General features: G+C 31.4%; 1 protein-coding gene across 1 annotated transcript; it reads right to left on the bottom strand.

Annotated features, from left to right (window-relative positions):
- Nucleotides 1–610: 610 nt before the first annotated feature.
- LOC148283478 (uncharacterized) lies at nucleotides 611–25,244 on the bottom strand. The gene is made up of 8 exons (XM_088243786.1): nucleotides 25,186–25,244; nucleotides 23,239–23,383; nucleotides 18,939–19,111; nucleotides 18,114–18,280; nucleotides 16,948–17,056; nucleotides 4,834–5,325; nucleotides 3,567–3,733; nucleotides 611–792 (listed from the first exon to the last, which is right to left on the bottom strand). The coding sequence occupies exons 1-8, from the start codon at nucleotides 25,192–25,194 to the stop codon at nucleotides 744–746; spliced, it is 1,311 nt and encodes a 436-aa protein (XP_088099912.1). The 5' UTR covers nucleotides 25,195–25,244; the 3' UTR covers nucleotides 611–743.

Genomic DNA, 25,244 nt, shown 5'->3' with positions numbered 1-25,244 from the left:
TTACTTTCATTGTATAGATTTAGAAAACGATAAATTATATGATGCAATTTTAATTAACAACAATTTTACCAGTGAGATATCCATTTCACAAATCGTTGTTTAGTTGATCGAAGCTTTAAGGTGTGCAAATACGTTCTAATGTAGAATTGTATACCATCAAAATAAATAAAACATAGACCGAAGTTTGGAGTCAGTGCCTTTAAGACAAATTTATCGCACCCAAATAAATAGTTTCTTAAATTTGTAATATTGTAATATCAGAAACGTAATATGCAGAAGATTTAGGTAATCTTTATGTGAAATGATTAAAAGTACCAAATTAATTTTAAAACATATAAAAAATATACGCTGTTAAAAAACAGTATGTAAACGTGTTTTTTCCCCTTTATTAGGAAGCTTGCTAGATCCCCATAGTTCGTCTTAAATAAATTCTAAAAATTTAACCACTATATGTACCAAAATCTCATTTTTATTACTTATGGTATATATTGTTCAAGTTTTATGATGTTATTATCGTATAAAGGCACTATTATTTCAACCATGTCAGACATATAAGGCATTCCAAAATAATAAATAAAAAAACCGTTTTTGTTAGATTTTCGTTTATTTACACATATTTTTGTTACACGTATGATTCATCTTAAGTATAAATGAAATACATTAACAGTTATAATAAGTATTTGTGGTATGAACGGCATCAATATGAAGCATCAGTAGGTGGGCGATGGTGGACACTAAATATTTTACCATTTACTATGGTGTCCCGGTGTTTTGTGCACTACGGCTTGAAAACTGAAATCAAAATACGTTATTTTTTAAAAACCATACTCACACTTGGGTACTGCAAGTGCAGCAATTGATTTTTTAAAAAATGTATGAAGATTAAGGCTGATTATTATACTTTCATAGAATAAATTAATTACAGAATTTGATGCGGGACATTTGATGGCCTCAATCAGTAAAAAATTGACGCTGTAAATGATTTTTTTTCGGAAAGAAGATATTTTCAGGTTCAGTGCCAAATACGGCGTTGATAAGCAAAATAAAAGTTAAAACATGCAATACAAAATAAAACAAAATAAGTTATGGGAATAGAATTGAATTGCAAGAAAATAATCCCAGCAGCTTCACTAGATACAAAAATACCCGTTCTAATATAAATACTGTTTGTATAATGATATATTATAATAACGATACCTTGTAATAAAAAAATAGAGAAATAATAAAAATAAAATACTGAAAACATTTATGAACAAGTTAAAAAGATAAAAACAAAGATAAGGAAAAAAAATATAACAAAATGAAATAAAAAATAAATGGCAAAAAATCAATAAATTAATAAATACTTTATGTGGACAAGGGCGAATGTTTCGTTAAAAAGAAAATAAAAATCTCAAAAATTCTTAAAAAAAAAAATGAAAATAAGAATATTCCAAATTCGCCATTTTTTTAGAAAAGTATTTTGATTGTGAGATTATGTTCAAACCAAGGCATTATATCTGATAAATGTGTAGATGTATGTGTGAGAATTTCCAGTACATTGTTACATTGCATATCCTTGAAGTTCATACAGAAAATCGTTTCCACCGCTTTATGCAACTTTAATGGAGAGAATGACAGTGAGCACAGCGACCCGTAAAATAACACGAAACATGTAATAATAGATCCTATTTATGTATTATAATAAAGTACCAGCTCGTTGCGAGTCGCGTGAGAACTGGGCTAAGGCAGTGGGTAATGTTTTCATTCTTTTTCATGTATTGCTTTATTCGCGCGATTAAAATCTGCAAGATCTTTTACTGTCACATGTCAAATGACACATTCTAGGGAGATCGATAGTGGAAACTCACACGGAAAACAATACGGCATTTAAAATTAGCTGCTAATCGACCATATACAATAGCCAACTGTCGTAAGGTAAATAAATAATTAAACGATAACTCGCCTTTATAAACGAGATAAAAAAGCATTAACATCTAATATATTTTTGAGTACGTAGAAATTTTATTATGACCTAGGTTTAATGAATATAAATATTTTGCCAAAAATAAACTGAAAGTTTCTTGACATTTAGTTTTGTGATTTTATAAAAACAAATGTAATTTTTAAATGCTTAAAATTTAAACGTTTAAAGTGTGATTATTTTATTATTTGAATACCGCATAAAAAAAAAGAAAAATGATAGCATTATGTTATATTATGTCTGCATATAAAAAGTACTAATTTCTTTACGAAAACACAATTTTTAATGGAAGTAATTTGGCATTGAAATTAAACCCAGAAAAGAGATAACCCTGAAAGGTGTTTAGCACAATTAAAAAAAATAAATTAAAAACAATATTCACATAATATCATTTATTTTCACACAGTAATTTTCATGGGAAAATTAATGCTTTTTATCTATGTAATTGTATGAAATTTTGAATATCCGTAGTATTTTTCATATTATTTTTGTACCTAAGGAGTTTTATTATTTGTGTGGGATATTTTTGAAACAGTTATATAAAATATAAATGTATACACAACCCATATGGCTAACTACATGACGCTGATTTTATTTTTCAAAATAGGTTAGACGGTCAACTGTGAAACAAACGTCGCGGGTTGGACTCCAGCTAGTTACAAGAAAAATACCCAATAAAGGTTTTTCTCAATTTGTCTGGTTATTGTAGTGTACCCATTTTCCACAACTTCCTTCCATATCTTATATTTCCCTCTGACATAAAGGCTTAGCGGGATATTCCTTTAAAATAAAATACGATCGCCACATACTCGTATGAACGAAAACAGCCTTGTGCCAAGCGCTCAGATCGTTTGCTCTAAAAATGGTTTGAACCGAAAACAATAAATTTCACACTGAGTAAACTTTTCTTTTAACCTTTTCTTTATTATGCCAAAACCATCCGCGCGTTACGGTACTGTGTAGTCATTACACATGCAAAAAATAAGAAATTTAAATCGGAAAATGTAATATTAATAGGCAATTGCTTCAATTATTTATGGTTGAAGTCAAAAGTGAAAATAATTTAAATCTTATTTCTGAAAACATGTTAAAACTATTGGGTTGTGCTAGCAGCGCGGGCGAAAGAACCACTTTTGACGGAAGTCGGGTAGCATCTAACTGGCTTCTGAGAAAAGTACGAGAAATGCTGTTCGCGCGTGTGACGCGTGAAATTTTCTCTCTCACTCCCGAATATACCTGTATTATCGAAAGTGAGTCGTAAAGAGTGTGTGAGATAATTGTACATTAGGGTTAGTCTTTTACTATGTTCTCCGCAACATGCGACATGTTGGTAAACTTTCTATTGTATTAGTCAAATGCTTTTTCAGTACCCAATAAGCGATAATTATTTAAAAAAATATTTTGACCGATACGAAATGTATTATGGAGGGATAGCAATCTTAACTCATAATTGATTATATCAGTGTAGATATTGAAGTTACTAGAATATGCAATGTGTACTATCACCGGAAGGGGATAGTTAAATTAGTGTTTTTTTAGTTCTTGCACTATAATTCAATATGCCAATTGCCTTCATTTTGATAGATGCTATGTTAATAATTACCCGCTATGGTCGTCAGCCGTGTAGTGAACAGTCCTAATAGAACCATCAGGCTCCACAAGAGAGTATTGTCCTTTGACTACGTCTCCTTCTCTTACTTCAGACTGGCTCTTCTGGTCTCCTGTGTGGTGGTCGGTAACGCCATATCCAAACTTGTATGAAGGATATGCCTGGAATTTAAAATCACACTTACTCATTTATATTTGGACGCATTAAACATTTGTTCGAATAACTTTTTTTGGTTATTAATCAATAACCCATTAACGTATGAAAAAAAATAGGTGCTTTCAAGTACTACGGTAGGTAAACAGATTTTTGTTAAAATTTTACATATCAGTTATCGAATTCATAATGCAATTACCTTTGCATTTTATTATTTATTTTATTCTTGTATGTATATTATTTCGATCTAATATGTATTTGGAAATTATTTTTTTTCTGTTACTCTCTCGCATATGTTTCCCTGATATTGTGCGAAAAAGACAACTCCAAGTCGGTCTGATTTGACAGACTGAATTGAATTATCGAGGTTTTGTAGTCCCGTTTTCCGCGCCCTAACGCTGAACCGATTTCGTTTTTTTTTTATCAGAATAAAATTGTCTGTGTCGGCGACTTTTCCGTTATTCAAAATTATTAATCATATTTTGTATACAGTACATCCGAAAACGGCAGTTAAAACTTTACACAATTTTAGGTTTTTGGATAGTCATTGTCTCCATAAAAAAAAATTAATCAAAAAAGCAAAACCATTGAGACACATAAATAGTAAATATCTATTAATATATAAATGTCTATAATCCAGGGAGAAAATATGGGAATATGATTGTATGAAAAACAGTCTGACTACGTTTCCACCTAACATCGCTGTTTTAAAAATATTGAATGATTCAATTCTACCAACGTTTTATATTGACAACCTGACCTTTTTCTAAAAAAAAAGTTTTATTTAATTCAGTATGGAAATTGAGTTACTGAAGAGAAACAAAAAAGGTTTCTACAAAATTAATATTTATTTTCCTTTCTTATTGGAACTAAATTTATTTACTTACCTTAAGACACATTTCGTGCATGGTTAGGTCGTGAGTTGCTGGATTGATACTATAAAAAAATGTAAGCGACAGCATTTTTTGTGGCCTAACACTATTATGCGTGTTGTGTATGTACTGGCCTAGATTTTGGTGTTTTTTTTTGTCAAATATATAACTGTAAAGCTGTGTATTGGGAAAATCTCTTCGAGTAATATATAACATTTAAGAATAAATATACAAACGTATTCATCTGTGTGGTGGTGTGCCCCTTCATACCCACGTGAAATTCCATATCCATGCCCCGTGGACACAGGGGAGGCGTGGCTCACTATAGATTGAGAGGACACTGCTTTCCCCGAGCCGTGGCTATACGACGGTGCTGCGTACCCTAGCGAGTAACCAGAATATCCGAGCCCGTTGTTCGAGGAATCGTAGTCGGAATAGTCAGAGTAACCGAGGCCCTGGCTTCCGTAGCCAAGTCCGTGGTCGGAGTATCCCAGTCCGTGGCCAGAATAACCGAGCCCGTGGCCGGATTTGACCAAGCCCTGAGTGGAGGCATCCAACCCTTGAGTGGCGTAGTCTAAACCCTGACTGGAGTAATCCAAGCCGTGGCTCGAGTACCCGTGCCCGTGGTGGCTGGGGGAGGAGTGGTGGACAATGGACTGCGAAGAGACAGCTCCGTGTCCAATAATCCCGGCTCTGCAGACTGCTACCAGCCCACAAATAACTGTGATCTAGAAATATAAACAAGAGTTATATCGATCAATATTTGCATATATACAGAATATTGAGTGTCTTGTCTGCATTCTAATCTCTCAAGTATTATTAAGTTTGTATGAACAAGATCAATGAAATTTAGATTAATATCACAACAGGAATGGAGAACATTTAAGAGAAAAAATGCAGAAGTTTAGGCATTTACAGGGCTTATGACCTGTCTTTGGCTGGTTTAAAAGGCCACTTTACACACTATGTAACATTCACTATACTTGATATTGCTTAAATTCTTCCATGTGTTGATTTTTGTGAAACTTTATTCCACCAACATTTGGATATACTCAAAATTTTGATAAAGGAATTAAGTCAAAATACAGAAATGTAAAGGAGAAGCTATTAATTCAAACTGTAGGTCTTGTTTTGTAAATTAACATAAAAATATTTATTTCAAAACCATTAAAAGCGGATAAAATGTTTCTTTAATTAATGTGGTAAATTGTTAACGACGTTTTTCTCCACACATTATTTTTAAATACCGGAAGAATAAGTTTTTTTCCTTTGACAAAGATTTTCAATGATTACATACCATTGTTTATACGAGTATGGATGTTATCTCGCTAACATACATAGATGCACCGGTTGATATAATGTATTTATGTAGGTATTGAAACTTCCGGAGTAATATTTTTTAATATTTTATAATAATATGAGCAAAAACCTATGACCCACATACCCAACGTATTTTAAAAAATATTTTTGCAATCTTTTTATCCAAATATAAAAAACAAAAAAAATATGTCCTTAAGTTTTAAAAAAACACATTAATAAATTTAAAAAAAAGCTTTTATCATACGAGCACTGTTAAAAACAAGTTAAATTTCACACATCTCCTAATCCATGTTGTATAATTTAATGAATCCGTTCACTAGATATGCGTTTTTTGCGCTTTTAGTCTTTATTCACTAGCTACGCATTTTTATACCGTATTAAAACCGTCTTAAAAATCAAACCTACGAGTAAACCGTGTTAATTAGTAGTATCACGAAAAAAGTTTTAATTATTTTGATTTGGTTTGAACGGGACTTACTTTACAAAACATTTTAAGGATGTTCACAGGAGTGCACCACTTTATGAACTGTGCCTCCATTCAAAAAAGTCAACGACTTTTATAGTAAAATAGAAGACCGGCCAGACAATGGCTGCTGCAGCCAGTTGCCAAACAGAAACAATGGAAGCTTCTCGGCCACCAGAATGTACCGAGTGACTACCTACACATTCACCGAAATCTTGGTGAGTACGGCACGAGATTTTCACGTCATTCTACATAATTTAATTGTTACAAAATTTTGGCGGTTATGATTTTTCACGATCCGTTTATGTTTCAAGACCAATAATATAACAATCCTCGGTATTGGACCTACTCTGCACGAGGGTGACCGTGTTTACTACAACCTAAGTTAAACATAAAATACGATTTAAGATAATGCTGAGTACAAATAAATTTCGTAAGCTTTTTCGGTTATATTTTTGCTGAAAAAAAACTCCATGAAATAAGTACCGTGTTTTAAGATCGCGATAAAAACCACAGCTTTGGTTTTTTGCAAATGTTTAAAAATATTATAAAATATTCGTTTTAATTATGACTCCAATCGGTACCGCTCTTAGCATTTTATTTATCACAAAAAGTGTTCATAAGGGAAGAATCTATTTACGAAAATACTAAAGAGAGGACCTTTTTTCGTTTTTTTACCGGTATTATATATTTTTTCTATAGAAATTTAAATAACTTTTCTGATATCACCTGATTTAAGGGCTTCATTGTGTGTTCGCAAATAACTCGAAATTAAAACTTTAATAAAACAATTACTTGAAAGTTATTATAGACACGTGTGTTATCGAACCGTTCGCTTTTGTAACTAGTCGAGTATCTTCGGGAAATGAGAGAAATACGCTTACACTAACACTTTTAATGCGATCACTAGGTAATATACACATACTTACTTTATCATTACATCACGATAATAGAAATCATGGGAGTTTTAAGAGACAACATGTCGATTTCATTTAATTACCAACTTATCTGCGTAATACATGATCGAGATAAGAGCATAGAATAATTCTGCGTTTTGATTTAAAATTGAACAGGAAAATTTTATTGCAGGTGGGTACGAAAGCTTATGTAAAATATTTGTGAGTATTGTATTTAAAAATAAATTCACAAATACTTTAAAATTCGTATTTTGAAGTATTAAAACATTTTAACAGGAGATGTTAAAGCTTTCAGTTATTAAAAAAATTATTTAAATAAAATTGTGGATTTACTAAAGCATGCGACTAGAAAAATAAATAATGAATCCCAAGTGATATGATCATAAAAATTTAAAGTAATACAACAAAAGTAATGTAAACAGTTACACTTAACAGTGTAACTAACTTAAGGGTACGCAAAGTAAACATTATAATAAATGGTGATACAGTTAATAATATTCCAATAACGACTTATGAGAAGCTAACTTAGAAATTTCCATTGAAGGAGTTACTGAGATATTTGCGAAAAACTTTGAAAAATTAATTATGCGATTTCAAATTGTGCTTCATTAACTTAATAGAGAATAAATATGTTTTTTTTTTGGGTGAAACTGTGTGTGTTGGATTTATTCCGACGTTCCGGCTACCATTGCAAGAACAATATTCAGGGTAAACTGTGTGTTTTGTGGAAAATAGTGTAATATGTTTAAGTACCAGTAATTTGTACCGTGTCGCAGTTGGCAGTAGGCACATTTCTGTTTGTTTTTGTAGTATGTAGTGCCGGGAACCATCGAGTTTAATTTAAGCCCGTCGTCTTTGTTTTTATTATTTGGGTGTCTGCGTATTTCAATTGCCTCTTTTATTATTCGTGCACTGTTATTACTGGGTAAATGTCAAATTTTTGGATCAAAGGCGATGTCCAGTGTCTTAAAAGTGTCCCGCTATAGTGGATTTATCAGGATGCCTAAGTTTACACGCTCTTTTGTGTTCGTCAATCTTTTTCTTTACCGTGCGTTTCCTATATACACTTTATCACATACTTGGAAACTTAGTTTATAAAACAGCTTCCGTTTTCAGGGGATTTTTATCTTTTGGATTTAATGAATGGTTTTTTATTTTTCCCACCGTCTCAAATGTTGTTACAATACTGTTATAGTAACCGAAACGTCGTAACAAATCCAACACACACGGTTTCACCCAAAAAAGAAACATATTGATAACAGTGACCGTGGAAACCTTCGCACCTACTTAATGGACAATGCTAAATTTGCGGTGTCGAATAGTATAATTATAATCTGTTTTTGCAAGATTTAGAGATGGTTTTTATTTACGCTATTATTAAGGTAGGTAGGTAAGTTTTATGTTTAGTTTAATTTGGCATCAATAACTAATTTTTCGTTTTTGGTGGAGATTTCTAAGTTTGTTTTTGATACCCTCATACTTGTATGCAAGTTTTCGAGACAATTATTAGTGTACCAAGTTATTGAAACGAATGGTCTTATGATGCGGTGTACTAAAAATTGAATAAACAGCGACGTCAAAGATTGACTACTTAAAAATGTTTTTAAGAGATGGAAGTAATTTTAATTACGAAATTATATTTTGAGAACTAAATGTTCATTATTTGCAGATTCAGACCAGCTTACTTAGATATTATTAATTAGCAAATCTTAATACAATTTGAAGATTCTCACGCTGAATTGCAAACCTCTTGCAAAGTTCATTTTAAAACTGAATAATGTTCACAGATACCTTGATTATTTTAATACAATGTTTACCGATTTACTGTAGCTCGTATATACATTTTTCTGAATGAATCCAACCATTTATATCTTTGTTATTTATTACTAGCATTAAGTTCAAATTAAAGAGCTCGTTTTCGCTAATAGGAAGTAGTTTTGTTAATGAACTGTAGGTTCTTCCGACATCACAACAAAGTACACTTTTTAATAACAATTACAAATTGTAATTAGGTATTTACCTGACAGTCTAAATATAATTGAATTTGTAGTTTTCAGTAAAAATATATCAAAACCGCGTTTATTGTTGAATGCAATAGGACCGCGTGTAAAATTATTAAATATATACTCACAGCAAATATGTAGGTACATAGATGCACCTCAACAAAAAATAGCTTATGCATAACGCGATGTATTATTTTGTATTAAAGCAGTTATCAAACGTTTTCAAGTACAATACAGGCTAATTTTTTAAAAAAAGAATTGTACTTTCAATGTTTTGATATTGTATTAAGAAATAGCCTGATATTGAATGTTTGTTGAAAAAAAAACCACCGAAAATGATGTGATTAGTGAAAATTTCTATGGAATAGTTTCATGCATAAAAAGTAGAACTATTGCGTAAATGTTTCGTGCATAATTCATGCACTTCAACAAAAAAAAATGTATTGAAGCGTATACTTTTCAAAAAGGAGTTTTATGTATAAATTGTGTTCTTTACTTGAAAAAGTTTTATGCGTGAAGAGTGTACTTTACATGGAAGGGTTTCATAGATAAACAGTATACTTTACAATGTTTAAGTATGTCCAAATGCTTGCAGACTGGCTGGATTTTCTCCCTAGGGGTCGTTCATATTCAAATTCATTTCAACAGAGAGGGAAAACGTTTTTGAGAAGGGAATATGGAAGTCTAGGCATTAACAGGGCTTATAACCTGTCATTGGCTGGTTTAAGTGGCCACTTTATACTCTGTGTAACATTCGCCATTCTGCCCATGTTTGACCGTCCACATTTCCTCAACTCTTCCATCTGTTGACTTTTGTAAAGTAAAAGAGCTGAAACCTTTATCTCGGTAAATGATGCCTAGTCTTCCATATTCCCTTCTCAAAAACGGTTTCCCTCTCTGTTGAAATGAATTTGAATTTGAGGATACTTTACATTTAAGGGTTACAATTATTTTAATTGCTTTTGATTGAATGATGAGTGTGCTTTACATGAAAGTGTTTTATGGGTGTATCGTTTATTTTTTATTTTTTTATTTATTGGGGATATCAACAGTAATACATCTAATAAAAATATAACAAATAACATATACAGAGAATAAAACCAATGACAGATATCCACAGAAATACATTAAATACACGTACAATACATACTAGTGTGTTTGTGTGAGTGTAAGTGAGTGAGAGGGTGGGTGTGTGGGTGTTATATTGGAAAGAGGGTGTCAGGTATCGAAAATATAAATATATATAAAATATTAAGAATAAGAGATAAAATTTAATAAAATAAAATAAAACTTTCTTGTTGAAACTAAGTATAAGACAAAAAAGTATGTTTTAAGACGCGCATTTTAAATGTTATTTTTTTACAATCAAATGGATCAATAAGGGGAAAGTTCAAATTATATTCACTAGCAAAACGTATAAGTGGAGAGTTCTGGGCATAGTTCGTACGAACTGCTGGCACATGAAATAGAGAGCTCGACGTGTGACGGGTGCGGTAGCTGGGGAGAAATAATATTATAAATAGAGAAATTACTACTACTACTACTACCATCACGCCATTTCCCCGTAGGGGTAGGCAGAGAGAATGGACCGCCACACACGTCTATCCTGGCATACACTCCTAGCCTCTTCCACATTCATACATCTTGTCATATATGCCCTTCGGTTCTGTCTGCTTTTGACATGACCAGACTTAAGATTTTGGTTTATCTGATCATGCCACGTCTTCCTTGGTCGTCCTCGTCTAACGTTGCCGTTCATTTTTGCCATATATACTTGTTTTACCATTCTCTCGTCGTCCATTCGTTCTACGTGACCAAACCATCTCAGAGACCCTTTCTTAATCTTATCAATTATACTTGTCTCAGATTTACACTCTCGCCTGATTTCATCATTCGTAACCCTGTCATACATTGATTTCCCACACATTCGTCTAAGAGATCGCATTTCAACCGCGTTCACTCGGCTTTCATCCTTCCTCTGCCAGTTCCATGTTTCACTTCCATACATAAGTGTTGGGACTAAAACTCCGTTGTGCACTGCCAGTTTAGCTTCGATTGACATATTTTTATTAGAAATTACTGTGCTTAGTGCTCCGTTCATTTTGTTGCCCGCATTCACTCTTCTTTCAACATCTTTTTCTACTCTTCCATCTCTTGAAAACATAAATAGAGAAATAATATATAATAATAAAAAATATGAAAGAGTTGCATGTGTAAAGAGTGTACTTTACATGGAAAAGTTTTAAATTTAAATATTGTGATGAACATGAATGGGTTCAATGTATTTATGGTGTATTTTTCATGGAAAAATTTCATGCATAGTGGTGTACTTCTTGTGGAAAACGCCGCCGCCGACGCGAATGCGTTTAGCCTTAAAATCACCCAAATGCCCACAAACTCGCGAGACGTTGGTAAATGCCGTGAAACATCGCCATTCCGAGACTCTGTGAGAGGAAACTAACTTCTCTGGTATATGGTGGCATTTTATAATTGCCAAGGCTATGTGATCCACATCAAATAGCACGATCAATTCATAGACCGATGTTTCATATTATTTATACAATGCTTTTACATTACTTCATTCCGTGTCCAGGCGAATAAATAATACAGTTATGTGTGTGAAATAAAACCAGACCCATCGACCTGCGTTTTTGACTCGAGGGGGTTCTGCCTCGTAGCGTTGTGTTTGGCGCATCTATTCCTGGCAAGAAAGAAATGAAAAAAAAAGATATTTTAAGCTACGATATTTAATTGTCATTGAACTGGTACCTGAAGCCTAAAACTGATCACCTTACTTCGCGTAAAATAAAATAGAGATAAGCTGCGCTTGGTTTACCAATGCAGTGCCCCATGCATTATTGGATGCAAATAGGAAAATAATGACGATTACACTGCAATGTTTCAATGTCCCTGAACTGGCACCTGTAGCGTACGACTTATCACCTTCTTCATGTAAAAGATGATCGAGATACGCTTTTTTTTTGTGTTCTAATGCAATTGCTTTTTTTATTCGAGATTTGTATTCTATTGACATTATTTTTATAATTTGATGTAATGACATAGATGATACTGCATTTCAAAATATTCTAATCTTTTCACTTTGTATTATTCTTATTAAACTACTATTATTTATTTATTTTATTTCTTTATTTACATACATAAAGTTATTGTACATTTTTTGAGACAATAAGTCCCAACTCCATGGGACTAAAAGTCCCGTGTTGAGATGAAACGAGCAATTATATGACACAGACACATGAGTATATCACCACAAATACAGGATTAGAAACACTAAAAATAATTATAAAAAATATTTAAAAAAAACATATATATGACACATCAATATGGTAAACAGTAAAATCAAGCATTTGGAAAATCATCAAAGAATTTCTGACTCAAATTCTTCCCACTAAGGAAAATCCAGTCCTCATCTGCTTTCTTGAAAATAATTTTTGTCCTTGAGAGCTTAATTTAATAATAATAGTTTATATTTACACCTGATGATGGGTAATTTAGAATAGCTGAAACTTTTAGTGTTACTAGTGTACTTAAGTATTACACTTTTATGTGTTAAAAATTACAAGGTTTTTTTTAAAAAACAAAACAAAATTTCTTTCTGCCTATATTTGAACATCTATATTCCTTCAATTCTTTCATCTGTTGATTCTTTTCTTCTTCGATTCTTTTGATTCTTTTCTTCAATTCTTTCATCAGCCATTGACAGGTCATCAGCCCTGTAGATGCCCAGACTTCTATATTACCTTCTCTTAAATGTTCTTCATCTCCGTTGTAATATATTAATATCAACAGCTCCCCAGGGAGTTGAATCCAGTCCTTGTCAACAAAAATTTAGACAAACTCAAAGTATTGTTGACAATTTAAATGGATTTAATTTTGACGGGGGTGATTAAATAATTATTTTTTTTTCAGAAATTTAGCAATTTGGTTATTTTTTATGAAAATGCTTTATTGTTTAAGAAGCCCTAGAAAAAAAATGAACTTATTGGAAGGATTAATTCGTATTGAAACATTTTCAAATTTCGCCGCATTATTTCTAAATAATAGACAAAGATTGACTTTACGATAAATTGTAAAAATACCTGCCTTTTTTACGGGAAAAAAGGTTTTACTATGAATATTTAGGACACGTATGTATAGACCGTATCAAATTTATGAATGAATAAAAACCGTCATAGGTCATATGGCGGGAACGGTATATATATAAATTAAACATTCAAAATTACTTCACATTTCTTTAGTTTGCTAAGAGTGGTTGACTGGTTTTTTAACTGAGAGATTACATTATTTTCGGGGTTGGGATCGGGTTGTGGTCCTGTGGCTAGTGTCTCGGACTCACGGACCAAAGGTCTGTGGTTCGAATCCCGCTATACCCCAACTTGATTCCATTTTCTAATAGTGAGTTATTTACAACTCGTTGAAAATGACCCTCAAAATTAAATATTTGGGTAAATCATAAGAACGCAAATATTTATTTAAAAAAAAAAAAAAAGTTAAATTACATTATTTTTTTATTGGATTTTGTAAAATTTTTGGCAAGAAAATAATGGTATTTCTGACATGAACTATCTTGTGTTATTTTAACATATACGCTAGTAGCATTAATTGTGGAAACTTTTAATGAAATTCAGATTCATTAGGTATTTTAGTCAAAATTTTCTTTTCTGCTCTGCTTAATCAGTAGTTTTATGTTATTATTTTGATTTTTGATGTTTTTAATCAGTATTTAGCATCTCTTTAATACGTAATTTTGGTTATAATTTTTAATAATACTTAAGTATCACAGAAGCCAAACGATTTCCAGATTTGCCTTTTTATACATAAACATCACAAAATGTTCCTTTTTCTATGTCAACCAACGACAGGGCACCTGAAATTGTTTTGCATACTAATCAGGAGAGTATTAGCAACAGTTACGAAAAATCTTTTTAGTCAGCTTTTGTTTTTAAAATAAAAAGAACATACGACACGTGAACTAAAGTGCAGTGAAAGTTTGAATATTGTGAACAATGCTTCTGAATATGCTCAAACGTGCTGATTGATCACCTAATAAAATGAACAGGGCGATAACACTTTACAAAGAAGGTTTTTCTTACGAAGATATCGCCAACGAGTCAAGTAGTGGTGTAACAAAGTATGCTGTGTCAAAAATCTTCCAACGGTACTAGGCGACTGGATTCACTAAAACTGTCAAAAGAACCCGAGGAAACCTGAAATTCGCGAATTTAGATATATTAATAATATTTAAAGCATTAACTTTGCTGTCCAACATTAAACTAAATGTTACTAAATATTTATATTTACGTAAATACGTAGTTAATACTGTATTCACAAATGAATCTAGATTTTACCAAATAATAACAAACCTGCTTTTTATACAAATAAAATATTAGTAAATTATTGCTATTGACAAAAATAGTTTATTAAATAATTCAGGTGTTTTCCAATCTTAAAACAATTCTTGTCCTTCAGTTAACGTTAGGAGAACAAAAATACATTTTTATATTCCTGTTAAATAATATAATATGAGTCGTCTTCACAGTAACAATATTTCCAAATTCGCAAATCTTTTATTCATTTTAATCATGATTTTAATATAAATAAAAGAGTTATTCGCATAATAAAGGATTAAAAAAAAAAATAGAAAATGTTTCACATTAGGAAAGGTTAAAAAATTATTTTTCCTTTGACCAATAATCAAGATATTTTTTATTAGAGCCCATTATACATTGTTCTATTATAATGGTTACTCTATACCTATTAAATTAACGCCCCCTCTTTTATCCCAACTGCCAAAACAATAAAATTGTAATTTTTCATGATACTCTCTCAGCTTTTGCGACTGATACTCTCTTAGCTTTTGCGACTTATATCTTACGAATAAATCTTATTTAATAAATACACACGTACAACTTATTTTTTATTGCATTGTATCCTGTATAAAATATATATATATATTGTATCTTAATATACAAATCTAATTTGAGCAATTCTAAAATATGCCCGTAAATGCATGTAAAATTGTATCGACAATTTTTTTTTGATTGTATGTTTTCTAGTATGTATCTTTGTTGAATTACCTTATAAAATAAAATAAATAAAAAAATAAACAAAAACTCCCCCCCTTCCCTCTTTTTTCAATTATTTATTTTACAACATAAAATATTTTTATAACCTAATCAGTGCATGTAAGGGTTGCTTATAAAAATGGATGGCATGTTTGTTTTTATATTTTTGTACAACAACCATGGAAAAGGTGTATAGTGCGTTTTGCATGTTGGTTTGATTTGTGTCCTGACAAAGAAACGGGTATGTCTCGAAACTGCTTGACATAGAAAATTGGTTATTTACAAATATTCAATTACATTTCGTGAATTAAGATATTATTGTTTTTTGTTGCGCATTATGCTGTGTTGTGAACCAGTGTGCTGGGAAGCTATCTGTCGCGTACTACATCTACCTATGTATTTTATATGGCCATAATTACTCTGTTTTCGGGTGGTGCATCGTGTCGCCACCTTTGTAGGACGTGTTTTTAACATTCAAAATAAAAAAATAAAAAATAAGGCCATACTAATATTGTAAATGTGAAACTGTGTTTGTATGTTTGTTTGCGTTTTTTTAACATCACAACGGAGCCACCAATCGACTTGATTTTTTTTGCATTTTTCGAATGTTATTATTTAGTGTTTTACTTGATATTTTTCTGGATTTTTATTAAATTGCATCACATGTTATTATTATAATTACATTCATTTTACTATTTTTTTTTTATTTTCGCTATTTCTTTGGTTCAACAAAGGGCACTGCCTAAGAGCTAAAATAAATTCATGGACCTTTATAGGTTATTATTATACTCGATTATTCGAGTATAATTTTGAATGAATAAATAAACGAATACCAGTGGAAATAAAAAAGTTTTTTTTTCATTCATTCATTGTATTTTGCTCCATTTTTTTTATTTTTTATGAGTACAAGTTGATGCATTATAATTAATGCGCTTGTGGTATAAAACATTTTTTTGAAAATTATGAACTATTACAAGTATTCTTTCTACAGCTCAATATTAGAAATGATATAATAAGAAAGAAGAAGACAGAAAAATAAATAAATTAGTTGAGGTAGAAGTTATATAAAAATATTTGATTGAAAGTTTTTCATAGTAAATTTATATAACTATACAATTTCATAAAATAAATTAAATAAATAATAAATAATAAGTGTAAATGAGATAAATTGATGTTTAAATTTTAAAATTAAAAAAAAAAAGATTATTTGTTAACTTAGATATGTACTGATGTCATCACAAGTGATTACACAGTTATACTAATAATAATAATATATATATATATATAGTGCAATGTACATTTGTAAATAATACTTATTCATTGGGCTGAGAAAAAATACTATCGCACTCACATTTAAGCGATCACAAAATACAAAGTGAGTATAATTAACTCCACCGTCATTTTGACGAGAAATCCCACCAACAAATCTTAAAATTGTATTTTGAAACGGCGAAGATTTTACCTAGATGCGGTGGAGTTGGCGTTGAGATGAGTATGTATGCATTATAATAAATATCGATTCAAGGGTTGATAAACAAATAGGGGTGGGGGCTTAATGGTATCCGTGGTAGTAGGGAGCGGCATGGGCCAGGGGGGCAGCTAATAAAGTTTTAACTACTGGGGCGGCGGGGTGGACGGCGTGTCCTGACTTGCTCACCACAGCGTTGAATCTGAAAATAAATTAATAGTAATTAATCGTTGCCAATGGATTTACAATTTACATTATCGACCGGTAGTTACTTGATCAAGATCCTATACCGGGTATTAATCTGTAATCGCACTATATTGAAATGGGTGGTTGGGCAGACAATTATTTATACTAGGAAGAATTATAAATAAACTTGACCTGAAAGCTTTATCGCTTATAAATGTATGGAAATCTAGAATTTCGTATCTAGAGATGTTTGTAATTTTTTCCACTGCAAAAGGAGATAAAAATTTAAGTTTGGTAAATAAAAAAAACGATACCCAAAAATTGTCTACTGTAAAATAGGCTAAAGATGTATGCAGAAACGTTTGATGTTTTCAAAAACGTAACGAAAATAACTGTTTTTTAAGTTAAGTCTGTGTATGCGTATATGTTCATGTGTGTATGTATGTATATATATATATATGTGCATGTTCATGTGTGTATATGTATGTATGTACATGTATGTGTACATTTTTTTTTCTTTTTTTTTCATTGTTTTATATTTACTTGCTATTTCTTCTTCTTTTCTTCCTTCCCTATTTTCCTATCCCACTTCCTTTCACCACTAGCGAACTGTACGTTTTGTTTTTTTATATTTTTGTTCCCATATGAAACCCGTAATTGGTCTTTTTATTTGTTGTTATTATTTATGTATTGTTTATAAACATGACTTCGTTGGTTAAAAAAAAAAGTCGTAAATAATCGTATACATATTTGAAAAATATATACAGTTGGGTAAGAATTTTGTAAATTGTTTTTTTTGTAGGTAAAAGTCAGTGAATAAAATGTTCAATTAAGAGTGACGTATGTGTAACTGAATACATAAGCGCAATGTAAATATACTCGTTTATGCATTTTATTAAACATCAAAACTTCTACCAGTCTATTCACTAGAGTGGATAACAGCTGAAATCGACAGATCACTAAAGCTCTTCGCAATGACTCCGGCATTTCTTGAACCCAACGGTGACGCCCATTGCTAATTTTCGGATGCCTTATGAAAACGAAATTGATACAAAAATTGATTGATTGTTTACCCATTGTGGTCATCAGCAGTGTAGTCCACGGTCCTCACTGAACCATCGGGCTCGACGAGGGAATACTGTCCTTTCACTACATCGCCGTCTCTAGCTTCCCACTGGCTCTTCTGGTCTCCGGTATGATGGTCAGCCACTCCGTAGTTGAACTCGTATTTAGGATGGGACTACAATAAAACAGAAGAAAATATCAGCATTTGCTTCATTAGAATACTTAAAGCCCCGATTAAATCGTAAAATAAATTAATGGGGAAAAAAATCAGTTCTAACAATATGAAAAAGCTGTCTATGCGCTTTCAGTTGGAAAAAACAAGCCAAAATTCTTTTAAATTATTATTATTAATAATCCTACTTGTTAAAAATTTAATTTAACCATTTACGGATTCTATCACGATTAAAAGGTATTTTAATTAATATGAAAAAAACAGGAAACAAAGTCGTGTTAAAGAAATATGGATGCAAATAATGACGACTGTTTCAAAACGTGTTTGTGTAAACTGATCACTTAGACCAGCCAAGACATGTTGTATGTCTGACTTCAATATTTCATAAAAAAGTATAAACAATTATATGTAGCGTTTTACAAAAAAATACGGTTTAAACGTTCTGCTGTAAAAACTTTCCATTATAAAGTGATTCTTTAAATTGCTTACCAGAACCAATATTAAGATAGAAATATAGAATATTTAACGAAGCTTGTTAATAAGGTCACGATATAAGGTTTTATGAAACTTCACTTGTAAAATGATTGGTTTTACGAATATGTGCGTAACTGGTTTACCGTTAAAGAGTTCTTAGCTGTGAATAACATAGGATTCAACTTACGTAGACCTCAACTGGAGCATGCTTGATGAGAGCAGGGGCGGCGTAGCCATGGGCGGCGTAAGCAGGGGCGGCGAAAGCAGGGGCGGCATAGCCATGGGCGGCGTAAGAGGGGGCGGCGTAACCATGGCCGGCGTAGGCGGGAGCGGCGTATCCATGAGACAGGAGGGAGTGACCTAAAATAATATTGATATAAATAAATTTCAAATGACACATAAATAGATTATAAGTTCGCTCAAGGCTTCTCAGTTGGCTGCCAACTTCATGCGTCCTTCCGAGTCAATAAAAAAAAAACAATAGGATGTTTGAATATATTAAATAAATAATCAAAAAAGTAATCTAAATTTGTTGCAACAGAGAAGGAAAACATTTATTGCGAACGGTATATGAAAGTCTAGGCAAATTCCTTGCCTTTCATGTACATGTAAAAACAAGACATATGACCTGTCATTTGCTAGTTTAAGTGGCTTCTTTACACACTGTGTAAAATTCACCATTCTGCTTGTGTTTAAAAATCCACATTTCCTTAACTCCTTCACCTGTCAACTTTTGTAAAGTAAAAGAGCTGAATACTTTATTATGTGGGTGAGATTCATCCGGCTGAACCAATTCTGAGTGAATTAGTTCAGTGTGTAAGTGGCTACTTTAACCAGTCAATGACAGGTCATTAGTCCTGTATATGCCAATACTTTCATATTTTCTTTTAAAAAATGTTTTTTTTCTCTGTTGCTATAAAAAAAGAGCTAAATAACTCCTTGGGGAGAAAATCTAGCCTGTTTACATACATTTGGACATACTCAAAACATTGATGAAAAAATTATTAATGGAAAACAGTTTTTCTTTGAAAATAAAAAAGCGCGGGATTTTCTTAATATTTTTATATCGGTTTTAAATTTGGAACGCGTTCTTTGGTAATTGATGTTACGACGATTTCCCGCTAGATGGTGTATTATGACATCCTCTGTCTTTAGCGGCCATCTGTGGCCGCGCGCAGCCAAGCAGAAACAGGCATTCTACCGTAAACACGTAAATTTTAAGGTTAATATGTTACGGATATTGTGACAGGTAGCCTCTCGTGGCTACTTCGTGATGAATTAAAATACCCGGTGAATTATTAGAAAATTACGGTTTGTGCCTACATCGGGAAGTTAAGAGTTTATTTTTATCCGTTTCTTACTAATGCATAAAAATATTCGTTGGATTACAATTTTTACTCTTCAAAATATTTGTAGACAATGTCTTTAATTTACAAGCAGTATTATCAAACACATTGAGATATAATTTACAGTGCCACGCGTAAAACGAACCAGCTTCAGAGTACGAATCGTCCATCAGTAATAAATCTATATGTTGTAGCGTTTCCTTGATTGTACATTGTGTATACTGATTAGTTGACTGGTATCGAATAATAACATATTTAACAAAAAATAGTGATTGCGTTTGTACATACACAGGAATTGTTTTACAATCGTAAAGTCCTAGAGGTGCGGCAGCTATTTGTTAAAGAGGCTCTTGTGAACTTTTAGAAATCTGTAGATAAAGTCTAGATACAGCAAAATGTACAGACGCGATCTGCGAGAAGGATTAATTACCTTGGCCCGACCACTCACTTAAAGCTAGCTCAAAGAAACTTTACCTTCCTGGCTCTGAATTTTTAAATCAACTTCCGGTAGCCATAAAAAACTCCACAAGAGCCAATTTATTTAAGAAAATGTTTGCAATTGGTAGCTGCACATCGGTAGGGACGAGGTGGTCAATCTTTTAAATGTTCGAGATAAGCAAAAATAGACAAATCTGCTTTCTTTCTATACTTCTATATTTTATTTACTTTTATTTGTTTTTTATATATCTTTATATTTTTATGATCTTTCATTACGTATTTTTGAATTATATAATTTAGTACTCACTCTTATTTGGTGTATTATTTATTTCTCACTATAGTATAGAGTGATTTTTTTGAAATCATATCTTAATTATCATTTCAATTATGTTTTTATATATCCAATTATTTTTTTATTGATTTCAACGATACTGTTATTTTGTTTTGCTGATTTCAATGGTATGTAATGTTATTTTGTATATTTGATTATGTATGAATCTAAATTTGTATAATTTATATTTAAATCTGATTATTTTTGTTACATTGTATTCTTAAGAATGTTATTATTTATTATTTATACATTTTTTTTCTGTATTGTTATTCTATTGCATCACATCACACAATTTAATTCAATTAATTTACCATGTATTTTTGATTGTTAATTATTATGGCTTGACACGGGCACAGCCTAAAAAGCCTAATTTATTTCATTAATATTTAACGATTGTAATTTTGAATGAATAAAAAAAAATAGTGATGTTTTTTGGACAAAGTCATAATAATACAATAAAAATACGTATGCAAAAAAAAAACTAATAAATGTACAATTTTTTCTTAATTTGAATAAAAAATACTTTGGTGTATTAAAGCTTTCATTGAATTTGAGCATTTTTTTACGTCTCGTCTCGTATTTACCTACTCTGTATTTTATGATCCATACCCGTTAATAAAGACATTAAAAAAACTTAAATTAAATGTTTCATTCTTATTTCATAGTTATTTTGGATTTATATCTGAAGCGTAAGACTCATTATCTCCATTCATATAATAAATTATTAATATACGTTGCTATAGGTGTATGTAAATATCATGCCATTATATCAAAGGCGTTTATGATCGAAATTTGACGATAAAATCATTAGTATTTCTGGCAAGTATAAAATAAAAAAATAAAACAAACGAGGTAAACGCTTTTATGATAGTAATTTTCTTATTTTTAAACTGCGTAACGTCGATTTTAGATTCCGTGCTTCCGTTTCCGGCGCAACCTTTTCCGTCAGTGGAGAACCGTAGTATTACGTTACACTCGAGTAAGGCCCGAGATGAGGTTGATCTTGGCCGTGAATATTCTTAATGAAAGTGAACGCTTCAAGCGAACTACTAACACAAATGTTACGAGAGTGAAATGTAGAACACTTTCGTTCTCTTCAGCTAGCTTTCAAAGAGTTGGTCATGACATTTGATGTTTAACTTTGTTATGTATGTTGATGTTTATTATATATAATATATTTACATCGCTTGGTGATGGGGAAAGCGCTTTTGGTTACTGCGCGGAAAGTTTTGGGTTTGATTTGCGATAAGATATACGAGATATATTTATGTTGGATATTTTAATTTTAATACTTATTAAGTTTTCCATGACATTTTAGCATTTTAAAAACATGGGTCTGTAAATGTAAATACGTATATTTAAAAGCCTTGCCTATGACAGGAATTTTCGTTGGTATTTTTCAAAAGTTGAACTCTAAATGTTAAAATTGTATCATTCAAATAAATGTATTTTTGTGCACAGTAAGTATAAGAACATTTAGTTTTATTTATTTATTAATTTTAAATTTAGTTACAGTATGCATATACATTTACTTTTCCGACTGAGCCCGAGTTGAGTCATAATACTAAACTGGCAAAAGTAAATTAAATGTAAATGAAAAAATATAATCCAGTATTTCCTCCAAGTCATAATATATGTAAACTGCAATTGTTGGTGTGTCATTGCATTGCCCTATGCACTCTTAGGTAAAGATTAAGGTTTAAAAGAAAAACGATTTTCTATTTAAAACCATATTAAAATAAACAAATAAAAAAAAATTATTACAGTTTCATTTCGATTATTTCATATCTTTTCTTTGAATAATTTAAAACGTGAAAAAAAACAAGTTTAATTTTATTTAAATGTAAATTGAAAAATATATACGTAAAGTAAATAAGTAAGTCCTTAAAAAGTAAATTGTGTATAGTTGACTTATTTTGATAATTATTATATAGTTCAATGACAATTAGATTTAATTTAATATTATGGCTCATATAAGGAAATGCCTCGCATTCTATATTCTCTTCTTAAAAATTTTCTTCATTGTGTTGTAATATATTAATATTAATAATTCCCAATGGGGTTGCCATAGTTCTTGTGTACCAAAATTTGGGGAGACTTAAATTATTGTCAATATTGTGACATTTGCAATTATGTATATACATTTTTTAGACTTAATAAATAAACAATACAAGAACAGTAAACGTAAAATAATCATTTCAATTTATATATCTCCTTGAAAATATTAAGACCTTTTATTTTTAGGCAAACTTTTATTTTCAAAGTTCAAAATTGAGGCCTTAAAAAGGGAAGATAGTGAGATTTGACGATTCTGCAAGTGCAAGGGACCAGGCCGATTTTTTTATTTTATTATGCAATATTTTTTTATTTACCAAGGCTAAGAGGGGCGGCGTATCCGTGGGAGAGAGCGGGAGCGGCGTAGGCGTGACCGTAAGCAGGGGCGGCGTATCCATGGGCGAGTGGAGAGGCGATGAGTCCAGCTTGGGACAAGCCCAGCATGGCCAAAAGACACACAATCTGTAATAATAACATAAACAATTTTTGAAAACCTTATATTTAAATGATGATAAAGGTAATAATTCTAGAGAAGGATATCGAGCGTAGATAAGTCCGGCCCGTAGTGTAAAAGGTGGATTTAAGGCCCTGGATTCGATTCCTGGCAGGTGGGCGTGTTATATTGGTTTTTAAGATGTTTCTAGTACAATTTTTTTTTCAAATGTTTTCATTCTTATGATTTACCCAAATATTTTACTTTAAAGCAATCCGTCTTCTTATCTCATAATCTTCGCACTGTGGCTATTTCGCTTTTTTATTTCCAAACTTAATTAAAATTATAACCGAGTTAAAATTAAATTTTACAAAATAATAAGATAAATATTAAATACGTTAACGACTTTAAGAAAACAATATAGCACCAGCATTTAATACACGACAAACAATACTGTAAGTGGAAACAAACAATTAAGACAATTACTTTTTCGTAGTAAAGTTGTTTGACAAAACAGTCGAATAAAAAATAATCCACGTTTATTTTACAAATGGCATCTTTCTGGATGTCAGTGCTTGGAAGTCAAAACTATGATTAGTGTCACGAGGAACAGAATTTCATGATTTCTGAGCCAACTGAAATTCGCTGAAGAATTTAAATTGAGACTAAACCAACTAGTATTTAGTCAAAAGTTAGTTCTAAAATCAATGCCAAGAATATTTTCATAGTGTAAATACAGTTTTTAAGCTTATCAATGTATGTAATTTTATTTCGAAATTGCGAACAATTTTTTTAGAAATGCACAAAGATTATAGAATACTTCTTTGTGTTCAAAAAAACCTTACCACAAACTTGGGGAATAATTAATAATTAACAATCATAATCAATAAAAACAAAACATATATTATACGTGTATTCATTAAATTTTTTAAATATTGTTATCACAAACGTCTTACTGATTTACGTAAATCGACTATCAAAGTCAATTTTAAAAATGAGTTTTGTAATTTTTAAATTACTCAGACAGTCATGACATAAGTTTCAGTCTGTGAGTTCTGCTGATTGGTGAGTTAGGTTCAGAAAAAAAATAATTATCATAACACTCCACCGTTGGTTGATTTGGAAGAGCTTGTGATGTAGTTCAAAGCAGTTCATTTCTATTAAAACCACTTTTATTTATTTGTTCATGCATTTTCGAGATAGTTCGCATTACAGTTAACTCAAAATCATTCCCTTTCTGCGCCTAATGGTGCAAAGGGCATTGTATTGGTACACCAATCACTGCGTATCTTGATCATTTTTGCTACGTGAAGGTTAGATGATCAGGTACCAGTCCCGGGACTATGAAATATTCTAATGCAAAAACACCTTTTTATTTTTTTTTCCATATCAACCATGCCGGGAATTAAACCCGATCTCTTGCATGGTAGGCAAACGCACTGACTGTTACACCACGAGGCCGACTTTTTGTGTAAGAAAACATTCCCGTAGCACAGAACTTCCTCATTGATTGCGATTGTCCAATTTTTGACTTAGCGTTTTCTCTAGTAAACGATTCATTAAAACAAAATAGTATAAAAAATTTCTAATATTAATTTAGCTATAAAAACCTCGGGAAAAAAATTGTTTTGTGATGAAAAAACAATAATTGTAATCTTTTTTTCAATTATCGTATCACTTCATAGTTGTGTTGTGAAACCGGTCAGCACCATTGAAGTAATTGTTACTAATTTCGTGTTTGCAATCAATTTATTATAGGCCACAAAGAGGTGATGGCTGTTGAATTTCCTTTCGTGTTCTTTGACAAAGCGAAACGCTGACCGCTACGTACCTTGAACATACTGATAATTTTTCCCTTCACAATCGTTCGAACTAGTACTTGGTCACCTC

This window comes from Micrasema longulum, unplaced genomic scaffold, assembly GCF_059751315.1.
Source record: "Micrasema longulum isolate JH-2025_06_02 unplaced genomic scaffold, ASM5975131v1 h1tg000230l, whole genome shotgun sequence".
Taxonomy (NCBI): Eukaryota; Metazoa; Arthropoda; class Insecta; order Trichoptera; family Brachycentridae; genus Micrasema; species Micrasema longulum.
Note: the sequence above shows the minus strand (reverse complement) of the source record. Positions and strands in the feature narration are given on the sequence as shown.

Bases quoted from the DNA above. Each gene is read 5' to 3' on its own strand.
- LOC148283478 (XM_088243786.1), bottom strand. The intron at 19,112-23,238 runs GTAAATAAAAAA...ATATTATTTTAG, and splicing joins CGCCGCCCCTCTTAGCCTTG to GTCACTCCCTCCTGTCTCAT. The intron at 793-3,566 runs GTAATTATTAAC...TTTTGATTTCAG, and splicing joins ACGGCTGACGACCATAGCGG to TTTTCAAGCCGTAGTGCACA.